The sequence below is a fragment of the Hipposideros armiger genome, unplaced genomic scaffold (assembly GCF_001890085.2).
Source record: "Hipposideros armiger isolate ML-2016 unplaced genomic scaffold, ASM189008v1 scaffold_107, whole genome shotgun sequence".
NCBI classification, from domain to species: domain Eukaryota; kingdom Metazoa; phylum Chordata; class Mammalia; order Chiroptera; family Hipposideridae; genus Hipposideros; species Hipposideros armiger.
Window position 1 is genome coordinate 3,146,225 of NW_017731457.1, and position 13,077 is coordinate 3,159,301.

The following is a 13,077-nucleotide window of genomic DNA, read 5'->3' on the forward strand; positions in this document are numbered from 1 at the left end:
TTTTGTCCTGATTTGGCCTAGAATGGAGTGTATTAAACAGACCCTGGTCAGCAAAAGCCCAGAGTCAGTTAAAGCTATGGATCAATGTGCACTACATGTCAGGATTCTATTCACTTACAAGAAAACACTACGTCAGCTACCACAAAATCAGATATTTTCCTGATGTGACTTTTCTTTTTGTTAAAAAATATGTGGAGTAAATGTGTTTTATTTTAATTCAAAGTTTCAAACGAGAAGATTTCTTTTCTTGAAAATATTTAGGAATCCAAACTAGTGTGTTTAGAGTCGGTTTGACTGTGCAATCTCTTAGTGGCAACTGAACAGCTACAAAAACTTTCTTTTTTAATTTTTCTGAAAAATCCCCCCCCCCCTTTCCTGGTTTAAGAAGATAATAGTGTATTATCGCTCTGAAGCCATTAGATGGCAGATAAAAAGCCCCCTTTTAATATGTGGGTTTGATTTTTTTTTTTTTTTTTAAAGCCCACACGAAGAGGAGGGCGCAAGGCAAAGCTGTAAGAGTTATTCCAGAACCTGTGGAAATCACTTAGGGCAATAAAAAAAACACTTCAGGGTACAAAAAAGCTCGACTACACATTTCCGTTTTCTTCCTTGAAAACACGACATAGATTGGGCTTAATGCTCCTTTGTTTTCTATATGCACCTTGGCCTATGGCGATTTTGCCCTGTGGCCCGCAGGGCGGTAAGTGCGCAACGGGGTCCAGGCCGCGGAGTCGGCGCCCGCCCCCCTGCCCGGCCGGCCCGGCTCGGCCCGGCGTGGCCAGACTTGACTTTGCTCGGCCCGGCCCGGCCCGGCCCGGCCCGGTTCGGCTCAGCCTGGCCAGGGCGGGCAGCGCCTCTCAGAACTCCCATTCGATGGGCTCCTCCCGGCTGGCAGCCTTCTCCAGGCGGTGGATTATGCTGTTCAAGTTCGCAGCCTTCTTCTTCCTCAAGGGGTTGTCTCGCGGGTCCCTGGCACCTGCCGCCTCGGGGAGGCCGAAGAGGCTCTGCAGTGAGCTGGGCCTGCGGGCGGCCGCCGGCGCGCTGGTGCTTGGCAAAGCGGAACTCCTGTCGGCGCCGTCCCGGGCCCTGCAGGGGCCCTCCCCGGGCGCGGCGGCTGAGGTAGCGGCGTCCTCCCTGGCCGCGGGCGCGGCGGCGGGGTTTGGCATGGGCCCCGGGCCGTCCGCGGGACCCTCGGGCAGTGGTGGCGGTGGCGCCCGGGGTCGGCCCTCTTCGTCAGCGTCGTCCGGGGTCCCCAAGGGCAGCGGCTCCGTCTTCTCTGCTGGCCGCGGTGCCTCCTCCAGCTCCTCTGGGGCCGTGGCCGCTTCGGCTGGCCCTCCCTGAGACTTAGTGGCGGCTGCAGGGCCGCCCGACTCCTCGGTGTCCCCAGCGCTTGGCCCCTCGGCAGCCTCCACGCCGTCGCAGCTGTCACCCTCTGAGCTGGGTGCTGGCCGGCTGCTTCGGGCCGTTGGGGAGTCACTGGCCCCAGCCTGGCCCTGGCTCCCGGCCTGAATCTCCTCAATGAACAGTTCTCTACGGATCCGAGACCTACAAGACACAAACAGGGAGGGCTCCATAAGGTGGTTGCAGCACAGGCAGGCACAGGCGCCTTCCCTTGGAGGTCGGGCCTCCTGCCATCCCTGTTCCACCCCTTCCTCTCCTCTGCACTGAATCTCACACTCCCACCCCACCTGCAAGCCCCCTAAGGCCCTGCCACCCACAGAGCAGAGCAAGGGCTTCAGAGTCTCCCTGCTCCAGAGTCACCCCACTCCAGAGTCACTGGCTCGGACTCAGCCTGGTCAGGAGCCTGAGCAAAGCCTCCACTGTGTCTCAAACTCTGTGTCTTTGCATAAGTTGTCCCTTGGTTGGAAGGCCAGCCCCTCTTCTCCACTAGGATAGAGTCCCGATGTTACTTATTTAAAGGCACCCTTTCCTCCATTTCCATTCCATCGCCTCCAACTAGGCCAGTTCCCATTTACTCTTTGCACACTCCAGGCCTAGCATGGTGCTTACTGGTACACAGTTAATAAGTACTGGCTGAATTAATAAATGGAAATGCATGATGAATGATAACCACTGTTTCCTCATCAGGACTCCATGAGAGAGAACCAATTATTAGACGGTGTCCAAAGGAAAATCTTTAGCGTCCAGCTCTGAGCCAGGTCAGGGGCTCTGGTCCAGGCTGAAGTGGGATTCCATCAAATTATGTTTCAACTAGTGTCCTCCTTTGAAAGGAGAAGACCAGGGAAGGGTCACTTTTGATCAGGCAGGAAAGAGACCAAATATATGCTCCAACATATCAAGCATGTTTTAATCAAGCTGAGTGCAGCTGACAATGAAAAATGTGCTCCAGTGCTTTGTTGGGTCTGAAGGGAACAGCTGGGGCCCTAGCCTTTGCTGTTTTGGAGCCTTGGGTGACATCATGAAAGGGCTCTTGTTAAGTCTTTTTGCGCCAGTTTCTCCTCCCATAATGCTGACAGTACTAGGCTCAACCAGAAGTTTCTCTAGGTGTTTACTCCAAAGAGTTGAAAAAGCCAACTGTCAGTGGAAAAGTATCTTCAGGTAAATTAGCCCCAAGCCCAGTGTTCTGCAGAAAGCTCTTGGGTTGGGCATGCATGAAAATAGTTTCTGCAGTACACATAACTCAATAAACGTAACATTTTTTGAGACCCTACTGTATGGCAGGTCCTGTGCTGGATGTGGGGAGTGCTGGAGCCAAGGCAAATCTGGCTGTAGTGTGGTCCAGTATATCGGAACTCTAGTGGTGTTATCTGCTACAGTTATCTGCTTCCTGCATAGGGTGAACTCTGACTTGTCCTGAAGATTTCTGAGCCTGAGTTGCAGGGTGGTCCTGAAGTCCCTTACAAGTTCCCAGGGATAGCAGAAGACTTTCCTCCTTCTCTGGGGCTACTGTGGGAACCTGTGAAATGGCAGTTCTTGTCAACAGGTTCCTGGGGCATTTTGTTGGGAGAGTAAACCTACTCTTCACTGGCTTTCAAGCCCCTTGGCAGCCGAAAATGCCCATTGGGGTGAATACCCAATCCCATCCCGCCCTGGTTTGGGCAGCTAAGGATTTGGTCCTAGCCAGGCCACAGGCCCACCAAATGTTAACTCTGGTTCTCAGGGATGGACTGGCCCAGAGCAGAGCACAGGCTTTTTGGAGCCGGCAAACCTAGGTTGAAGTCTGGCTTTTTGTCACTTACTACCTGAGCAACTTGGATAATGTCCTTAACCTTTTCGAGCTTCAGTTTTCTCATCTAAAAAATTTCTTATCTTTGCAGAGATGTGAAGATTAAATAAGTGTTTATATATAATATAGGACACATGCAGATAAAAAAAACAAAACATCACCATGCAGCTGCCTTTTGAATGACAGAATCTCTGTTACAAGTGCTAAGGCTGAGATATTGCGTTGTCGGAAAAGTCATGACGTATTTTTGCAATGAAAAACATAGAAAAAATACGTCATGACTTGTCCAACAACCCAATAGAAGGACTCGGGGAGGGATGGGACAACTTCACGCCTGGGGCATGGGATTCAGGCTGCCACCCTCACCAGCTTGGTTAATCTGTCTAACCTTTCTCTGTAAAATGGGGCTGGCAGCACTGCACTCAACTGCTGACTCGAGGATCTAATGCGATAACACATGTATAAAGCTCTTGGCTCCGTGTCTGGCACATATTATGTGCTCAACAGACATGAGACATCATCCTTCTTAGCCTCGATTTGTCTCCATGTCTATGAGGAATATTATCCTCTGGTCTAGAAAGATCAGGTCCCAGGAGCAGATCTGGTTTTCACACAAATCATGCTAGGTTCACAGGTGGCCACGGCTTTTAGGGCTTGGAAGAGTTTCTACTGGGTGAACCTGTTCTTCCAGGAGACCAGATCTCCTGTGGTATGCTGTTTTGGATGCCTAGGTAAGTGGTCACTCTAAGATACTTCTAATTTCCTTAGGGTGAAAGGATAAGGGGGAAGTGAAGTTGTATTTTTTTTGATGGGGGCAAAAATTGACTCAAGCATTATTCCCTGAGGGTACCAGTGGGGCAGAAGAAAATAAAATCAACGTCTCCTGTTTAACTCCTACAGAAAGAATGTAAGCAACTGCCTTCTCGCTTAGGAATTACACACATTCAGGGATGTGTGCCTGTCCCTGTAAGCTCTGTGGGGTCCACCACGGTAAGTTGGCCTATACTAAGCATTTGTTGGAAGAGCTAGAGCCAGGGAGACAGTACTCTCTGTTCCAATCTCCACTCTGCATTTGACCTCCTGGGTGACTTTAGGCATATGACTCAGTTCTTTGGGCTTCCTGCCAATACTGAATGAGTTGGTGCTCAATTCTTATCCGACCTATTTTGTGACTTATGAAGTTCTTCTCTATTTCAGTTCTTCTTTCAAGACCCTTCTTTCAAAATATACCTCCCAGTATATTTTTCCAGATCTCTGTGGCTGAAACTAATCTCTGCCCTGGGCTCTTCCATTTGGCTTAGCCTAGCCTGCTTTGTTGCAGAGTTATTTTTGAAAGAGAGCATTTATGGAACATCTACTCTAGATCTAGACCTGAGCTCATTTACTAAGTTTTGAGCCCCTATTGCTATTCTTCCTCTCTCCCCCTTCTCTGTTTTTGCCAAGGGTTTGTAGTTGAATTTGCTTATGTTAAATGCACAGATGAGGCATCTTCACAATGACCAGCTGACCACCACATGATGGGCAATACCATGGCTATCAGGAGGCCAGCAAGATGAGTGACAGAAGCTGAGAAACTGACACTCAACTGAGGACTGAAGGGGAATCTGGGAAAAACGGTGGCCCTAACAGGGCCAGGGGAAATGGTTTTAGAGATATTTTGTATAATCAGTAGCACCTTTACCAAGATATTCAGTAATCTACAGCTTCATGCACTCCTGTCCAGAGTTATAATACTTGCATTTAAATGGACCTAACTTGCAGAAGACTTGAAAGTACATATTCAAATGCACCTTTGTGTCTAGCAAGTGAAAATGGGGTGACATAACACCTGATGAGGAGAGGCTGAGGTGGACCTCTGCCCATATTCCCAGTCACTCTCCTTCATCTCACTTGTTTACTACTCTTGAAGTTTCCTTTCATGTAGAGGAAACTCCGTTACTGTAACTGCTGGTCTAGATTTGCCTCTGTTTTTATCTGATTGGTACGTTTAGGATGAATAAGCTTGTTGTGCTCAGCTCATATACTTTCTTTGGCCTCATGGGAGTCAGCCCACACGGGGAGGCCTGCCCGGGGCCAAAGCTGCCATGACGGATAAATTTGACTGGTTTTAGGGGTAGCAGGTCTATTTGGCTCTCATACTAAGCGATGAGGTGTGATAAAAACATACGGTGAATATTTAAATTAAAAAAAAATTTATTACAGCAAAAGACACATTGCCATTAATGCCTTTCAAAATACCCCCCCTCGCTTCGAACACACTTATCCCATCATTCTTGCCACTTTCTGAAGCAGTTCTGGAAGTCCTCTTTCGTGAGTGTCTTTAGTTGTGCTGTCGTGGCTGCCTCAATGTCCTGAATCGATTCAAAACGTTTACCTTTCATGGTCATTTTGACTTTGGGGAAGAGCCAGAAGTTGCATGGTGCCAGATAAGGTGAATAAGGTGGATAAGGACACACTGTAATGTTTTTATTTGACAGGAATTGCCATACCAGAAGCGATGTGAGACATGGAGCCTTTCCATTATGATAAAAAATACGGTGAATGCTGCTGGCAAGTGCCATCCAACGGAAAGGCAGGGATCTTAATATGGAAAGCAGTGTGTGGAAACTTAGTAACAGTGTGTGACAAGTTTCAATTTGTTCGGTGCAGTCAGTCGGGTGTGAGCTACAGTTGAGAGAAGGTGTGTTTTCAAGTGAGCTGTAAATCATCCTCCATCATGACAATGCTCCATGTCACACATCGCTCCTGGTATCACAATTTCTGTCTAATAAAACCACATTATGGTGTGTCCTCATCTACCTTACTCACCGGATCTGGCACCATGTGACTTCTGGCTCTTCTGCAAAGTCAAACTGATTCAGGACATCGAGGCAGCCATGACAGCACAACTAAAGACACTCACAAAAGAGGACTTCCAGAACTGCTTCAGAAAGTGGCAAGAATGATGGGATAAGTGTGTTTGAAGCGAGGGGGAGTATTTTGAGGGGCATTAATGGCAGTGTCTTTTACTGTAATAAATTTTTTAAAAACATTCACCATATTGTTTGATCATACCTCGTACATCGCTGACTTAGCCTTTACCAGCAATAAAGTGCTATTTTGGCTCCCATCTAAAATTTAAATATTTTCCAATTTGTTCAGAACCTGGGAGACTTAGTGGGCCCCTTTAGAAACTCCAGCGGAACTTATCAGATGAGGCAGGGCCCAGTTAGAGATACAAGTCTCCCTCGAGCCTCTGACTGTCTTATGATCTTCTATTGCCTGCCACTTGTTTCAGGTGAGCAACTGTGAGGGCCCCACCTGCACATGCTACAGAAGTGTACCTGTCACCTTGGTATAACCAGGAGCACCTACCCTAGTTTTATTGGGCCCTAGAGAAAATGATGTTCTGATGAGAACTTGCAATCAAGATGGCCCCCTACAAGGAATGAAACAATTAGGAATTTCCAACAGGTCACTGGAATTCTTGGTTTCCAGTAGTAGGGAGTCTCGTTAAAGCTCTGATCAATAATTCATGATCTTTCAGTGAATGTCCATTATCTAATTCAAACATCACCTCAGTTTACCTTGCTCTATAAGGAGAGTGCTCAGTCCTTCCCTGCTCAGGTAAGTTATCCATCCTCCCTGAGTTTTATATTTTTTATCTGTAGAATGCAGATAATACTATATAGCCTTTATATAGTTGTGAGGACCGAATGATACAGTGTTGGTTAAAACACTTAGCTCAGTATCTGGAGATCTGTAGATGCTCAATAAATCTTCATTAACTCATGTACTTTCCCAAAAGAAAGGGTTTTACACTACTTCATTTATTTAATTATAAAACTAATCGAACTAATTTGGAAAACAATACTGTAAAAGACCCTGAGAAGGCATATAAAAATCACTAAGACACATTCACTACCATGGAACCACGAATGCCTACACTCTCCCTTATTAAATGACGTAACTGAGAGGAAAATTTTTTTTCTAGTCATAGATGTGGACTGTCCTTAACTATGTGACCCTACATCTTCAGAGTTAAAAACTCCAATAAAACTACATAAAAAGCCATCTAACTGACCAAACCACTGAGAAAGGAGGCCAGGGCCAAGTCCCCAGAGCACCATTAATGGCCAGTTTCTGTGGTACAGATCAGCCTCTTCCCAAGGGCTGACAGTATGTTCTCTCGAAGCCGTGACCTACTGGGCTGAGAGCAGGACTGTACCTGTAATTGTGGAACCAGTTGATGACAGTGCTGGTTTTCAAGTTGAGCTGGGTGGCGAGTTCTTCGATGGTTTTTGGTGACGGGTATGGCTTTTGCTGATATGCTCGTTTCAGAGCTTCTTTCTCTTCAGGAGCCAGCACGACTCGGGGTTTCTTCAGCTGGTGCTGGGGCTGGGGGCTGGCGCCTTGGCTGTAGTCAATGCCAACGGATGGGGGCTCACAGGGCTGGCTGTCGCTGACCGAGCTGTGCCGCCGCTTCATGTATGCTGAGGAAGGGAGAGAAGTCAGACTGAGGTGCAGGCCCAGCTGTGAGGTCGGCCCACGCCTGATCCCCACAATACACAGTACACCACCGGCTCAAGATTACTTTTGCATAGACTGTAGCACCAAGCTGTTCTGCCCTGCTCCTCCAAGAGTGTTTTGAAACATTTGGACTAGAGCCATTGTGAACCCCAACACACACTCATTAAGGGTCTGCTCTGTTGTAATGTGAGGTACCTGCCTGTTCCTGCAGGACCCATAGTTTAGTGGGGGATACAGAGGAATGTACAGATAGATGACTCCAGTTGGGGGGCACTGAGTGGGACAGGGGAGGCTTCCCAGGAGAGATGATGTTTAAACTGAATCTTGAAGGACAAGGAGGGATTAATCAGAACAAACAGGTGATGAGGTAGAAGATGGTACAAGGTTGTTCCAGAAAGTGGGAACAGCACGGCGAAAGTGTGTTGTGTGTGTGTGCACACGCGGAACGGTGTGCTGTAGGAGGAATTGTTGGACTTGAGGCTGGAGAGACGGGCAGGGCAAGGGTAGGCCCAAAGTTTGGACTTTACCTTGAAGGTAATGGAAAGACACAAAAAGATTTTCATTAAGGGAATGATATGATTAACGATGTTTTTAAAAGGCTGTTTCGGCTACAATTTGGAGGGAGAAGGATTGCAAGGAAAGAATGGTAAAGATCTGAACTAAGGCAGTGGTAATGCGGTTGAAGAAATGCAGATAGACTGTGGAGACATTAAGGGGTAGAACTGACAGGGCTTGGTGACTGACTCGATGAGGGACTAGGGAGAGGGGACTGAGGATGGCTCTCTGGCCTCAGGCATGGGAGATGAAGTGCGTGGTGGTGTCTGGGTTGGGCACCATGGAAGGAGCAGATTAAAGGGAGATGATGATGGTTTGTCTTGGAAATGTGGAGTCTGAGGGGTCTCTGGGTCATCCACATTGAGATGCTCTATGGACAGTTGGATAGACTGGTATTAAGCTCAGAAGAATAGTCTGGTCTAGAGAGAGGAATCTGGAACCATTAGAATAGAAATTGTAGTTGAAGTCAATGGCATTGATGAGACAGAGAGGGGCTGGGGACAAAAGTCTGGAAAACAGCCGCGTGCAGAGGATACTCCCAGGAAGCAGCCATGAAGGAAGCAGAGATGGGAGGAAAACCAGGAGACAACGGCGGGATAGAGGGGTGAGTGCCGAGTGACGGTCAATAGTGTCAATGCTGGGAAAGGAGAGTGTGAAGGACCCAGGATGTCCTCTGGGTTTAGTGATTAGGAGCTAACTGGAGACCTTGGCGGAGCTGTGGGAGCAGAAGCAGGGCTGTAGTAGGTTTAACAGTGAGTGGGAGTGAGGAAGTAAAGGTACAGCATGAAGTACTAGTTTAAGATGCCTAACTACAAAAGAAAAGCAAGAGACAGGATGCCTTCTAGAAGGGAAAGGTGGGTCTTTACAGTTGAGTGAGAGCTGACAACATTTTTAAGCTGAGGGAGAGAGATGACAGAGGGCTGGTGACACAGGTGAGAAAGAAGGTGATCACTGGAGGTACAGACAAGTTTATAGGGACTAAGCGGGGAAAGTTGATGGCCTTTGTTTTCTTTATGAAGTAGAAAGGCAGGGGGAAAGGTGATCCAAAATGACGGGAAAGGAGTCTTGACGGTGGTAGAATCATGGGAAACGGTGGTGGGGGATGGAGGAGGGGATGGTTAGGGGTGGAGAGGCACAGAAGTGCCCATTGAAGCTAGAGATACAAATCTGAGGTGGCACGAATCCATGAAGGTCTGAGATATTCTCCAGCAGGTCCCAGATGCCAAGAAGGATGGGGGAAAGAAACTGGCAGGGCACTAACCCAAGGTTGGGATTTGCAGGAGGACGAGGAATGGAAAGGTGTAAGAGATGGCATGTTATGGCTAGAAGAGTAAGAAAGTGATGGATCCTGGAGTCTGGGATGTTTGTGGAAGGAGACAAAGGCAGCAGAGGGCAAACTGAGTGGGGTACCTGAATTTAGGCTTTGAGAGGTAGAGTAGTTGTGTGTGATAACAAGATCTGGGGAACAGCCAAGGGTTGAGGTGGTCAAAGAACTTGAGGCCAAGGTGCTGGCAGGCCAAATGGGTCATAAAAGTCTCCCTGGACGAGGCAGAATGTGGTCATGGACAAGACAGTGATACAGGGAACACAGTCTTGAGAAAATATAGAGTAGGAGGCTGTCAGATGACGGAGATGAGAAGTAAGTAAAGCCTACTGGAATGAGCTTCCAGGAGGCAGGGGCCTGACCCAGGAGTGGAGAAGTGGCTGGAGCAGGGCTCAGGGCTTGGGGAAACACATGGCTTGTCCTGGAAGGGGCAGCAGGAGAGAGCCGAGCGGCGCAGAAGCTGAGGACGAGGGGAGTGTATGTGCCGTTACTGTGTGTTTTCACTGTGGAATGGTGGGGAGTGGTCAGGCTGCGAGAAGGCTCAGGGCCTCAGTGTGTGACTGTCACTAGGGGATGTGCTGAGTGGACTGTGAAGTCAGTGGGAGGTGAGTCCTGGGTTTTAAGCGCTCTCTGCGCTGTCAGTGCTGTTGGTGCTTCATCTGCTCCTCTTGTTGCTTCGTGTCACTGATCACCAACTATGTTTGCTTCAAGTTTAAAGCCATTCGGATTTCCTGAGCAAATGAATCACCCATAGTGAGCCTTCTAGTGGACTGGTCTGAAACACTTTTAAAAGTTCTTCAAACTGATGAAAGATGAGAAATATTATTTAATTCAAATGGCACGTAGTAGTAAGAATGGCAGTGGCAGCTGTCATTTATCATTAATCCTCAGAGTTACGCAGTGGCCGAGACTATTATCATCCCTTGGTCCAGATGGAGAACCTGAAGCTTGGAGAGGTGGAATGATCTGCCCGAGGTCTCACAGGCGGGAATAATAGAACTGAGGTCGGATCTATGTCTGGTCAGGATAGTGCCGCCTGCCCTGCCTGATGGTGGCCAGACCCTTGGCTCCATCTGGCTATAGCGTGGGAGCAGGGCCTAAGGCTGTGTCCGTGGGAGTCACAGAAAACAGGGACATGCTTAAGCAGCACTGACATTAGGGTCTTAAATGTCACAGGAGGAGACTATAGACTCAAGGCACATCTGTAGCCTTCAGGGAGAGGAGCCCAGCCCATGAGCTAGCAAAGGCTGTGTGTGTGAGTGTGTGTGTGTCCAGGTGCTTGTGAGTGTGTGCCCAGGTTGGTTCAAGGGCCATATCATGAAGGGAACAGAAGGCAGACGAGGGTAGAGAAGGAAGGTTTTACAAGAGAGCAAGAAAGGAAGGAAGGAGAGCAATAAAAGGTTTGCTCTAACAGGAGAAGCCACAGCTTACAGAAGAGAAGGAAGCCCTGTGTACACGTGAACGCTACAGTCTGGATCACCTGGCACAGAAGTTCTAACCTAGGCTAGACTGGTGGGAGCACAATTTATTTTCATTGATTTTAAAGGACTACAAATTATTTTAATAACCATCATTTACTGAGCACTTATGCACGCTGGTTATTATACTAGGTACATTCTTTCTAATTCTCACACCTGAAAAAGTCACCCTTATTATCCTCGTTTTAGAGACGTAGAAACTTAGGCTGGGGAGTCATTTAACTTGCCATTTTATGATTAGAACTAGGAAACAACTGAGAATGCCAATCTTCTCCCCTCAAAATTATTATGATAGACTTAAGAGGCCAGAAGGAAACGAGCCTGGTCTGTCCAGTCAGCACCCTCCCGTTGGGCAGATGACCTGTAGTCTATGGAGATCACAGGGTACTGTGCTCCAGGTCACCCGCTGTTGTGTCTGCCTGGTCAGGTGCCTTGGTCTCCCGCTGGGACTGCTGAAGGCTCCTCTAGTGAGCATCCCTACTAGGGAGAGAAGACAGCGGGGCCACAGATGCTTAGGGACCTCGGGACGTGAGCAGGGGCCTGGGCCGGGCTGAAACAATAACTCTTTTGTAACACAAGATGGCGCCCAGAGGCCACGAGGAAAGAAGAGAGGAGGCTTAGGAGGCCCCAGAGCATCTGTTTCCAGGGCTTGAGGTCCTTTTTCTCTGGCCAGCCCAGGAGGAGAAATGCATCAGGGAGTGAAAGAACTGGGGCTTGCCCCTCTCCTAGTGTCTGCAGCAACAGGAGGCTACTTAGGAGGTGGCTTCGGAGGGCTGGCCCGGATGGTCAGAGATGCCACCAGGAGGGAGCTCCCCAGCACTCAGCAAGGAAGGAGGCCACTGCCGTTTGACAGAGTGCAGAAAACTTGAAAGTTGCTTGGGTGAGCACCGATAGTTGTCGAAACTTGGTGTTGGATATTGAGTTCACAATACCATTCTTTCTGTTTTTAGCTGAAATTCTCCATAATAAAAAGTTAAAAAACTTGGGGGGAGGGGTGATGTGGCACCAGGCCCCTGGAGTGTGTAGCACTGCCTGGAGCTGCCTGAGAGGCTGTGGCCTGTGTCAGCGCCTTGGTCTAGACACCTGAGGGCAGGCTGGAGCCCGCTGGAGGGCCTGGGATGGGGTGGAAGGCCGCTGCCTGGGCACATGGTCCCATTATGGCGGGCGCTCAGCTCGAGGCACTGAACACATATCTGAGAGCACCAGCTGACTCCTGGACTCCTGCTCCCGACTTAGGCCAGCTCTTGGAATCAGGTAAGTTCCATAAGGCCAGAGCCTCATCTTTCCTGGATAACGACATCTACACTGAGTGGAGCTGGGTGGATTAAACGAAGTCTCAGCACAATGCCTGGAAACTAGCAAGTGTCTATTGTGATAGATGAGCCAGCTCCATGAGCTCCTGGGGGAGGCATCAGAGACTCTCTCTCCTTGGAGCTCTGGCCCTTTCCCTGGTTGGGTGAGAACAGTGATACTTGGTTGGCTGTGAACAGCCTCTGAATTCAGAGGCTACAAGCCTGGGCTCAGACGTGCTGGGGACAGGGCCAGCTATCGCCGCATGGGTGGTCGTCATGCCCACTCTTTGGCTTGGCTCCTAGGCAAAGGCTGATTTTAGAGGGTAGTCATAGTCCTTATGGCCAAAACGGCAGCTGATGCCAGATCTCCACATATGGGATTAGAATTCAGCCTTGGAGTGACCTCACAGCACCGCAGGTGACCCGGGACTGTCACCTCTGAGGGGAGGACTCACTAATGAGAAGCAGCGTGTAGGAGTGTAAACCATGAGAAGGAGGAGGCATTACTTTCTACCACCCAGGAAATCCTTTAGGATTTCTCCTGTGTGGTAGCATCCAGGGTACATAGAGAATGCCGATCAACGTTCGAGAGAGTTCCGGAAGCACTGGAGAAAAAAACTGCACTGAGCCCTCTAGGAGGCCACATCCTCTACAGCCCGAGACTATCAAGTCCCAGTGAGAGAGGGAGCTGTTCTGGCAGGAATTTGCTTTGCCATTTTCCAGACTGGGTGG

At 48.9% G+C, this 13,077-nt stretch overlaps 1 protein-coding gene across 8 annotated transcripts in view; it reads right to left on the reverse strand.

Annotated features, from left to right (window-relative positions):
- CUX1 (cut like homeobox 1) overlaps positions 1-13,077 on the reverse strand; it is a 376,257-nt gene that overhangs the window by 35,836 nt on the left and 327,344 nt on the right. For 6 of the 8 annotated variants that reach the window (XM_019646872.1, XM_019646867.1, XM_019646869.1 and 3 more), the window contains 2 exons: positions 7,395-7,659; positions 119-1,545 (listed from right to left, as the gene is read on the reverse strand). The exons of the other annotated variants lie outside the window; for them this stretch is intronic. In XM_019646872.1, coding sequence (XP_019502417.1) covers positions 858-1,545; positions 7,395-7,659 — 953 coding nt within the window. In that variant the 3' untranslated portion in view covers positions 119-857. Of the gene's footprint in view, positions 1-118; positions 1,546-7,394; positions 7,660-13,077 lie in introns of those variants that run through there. 8 annotated transcript variants of the gene reach the window in all.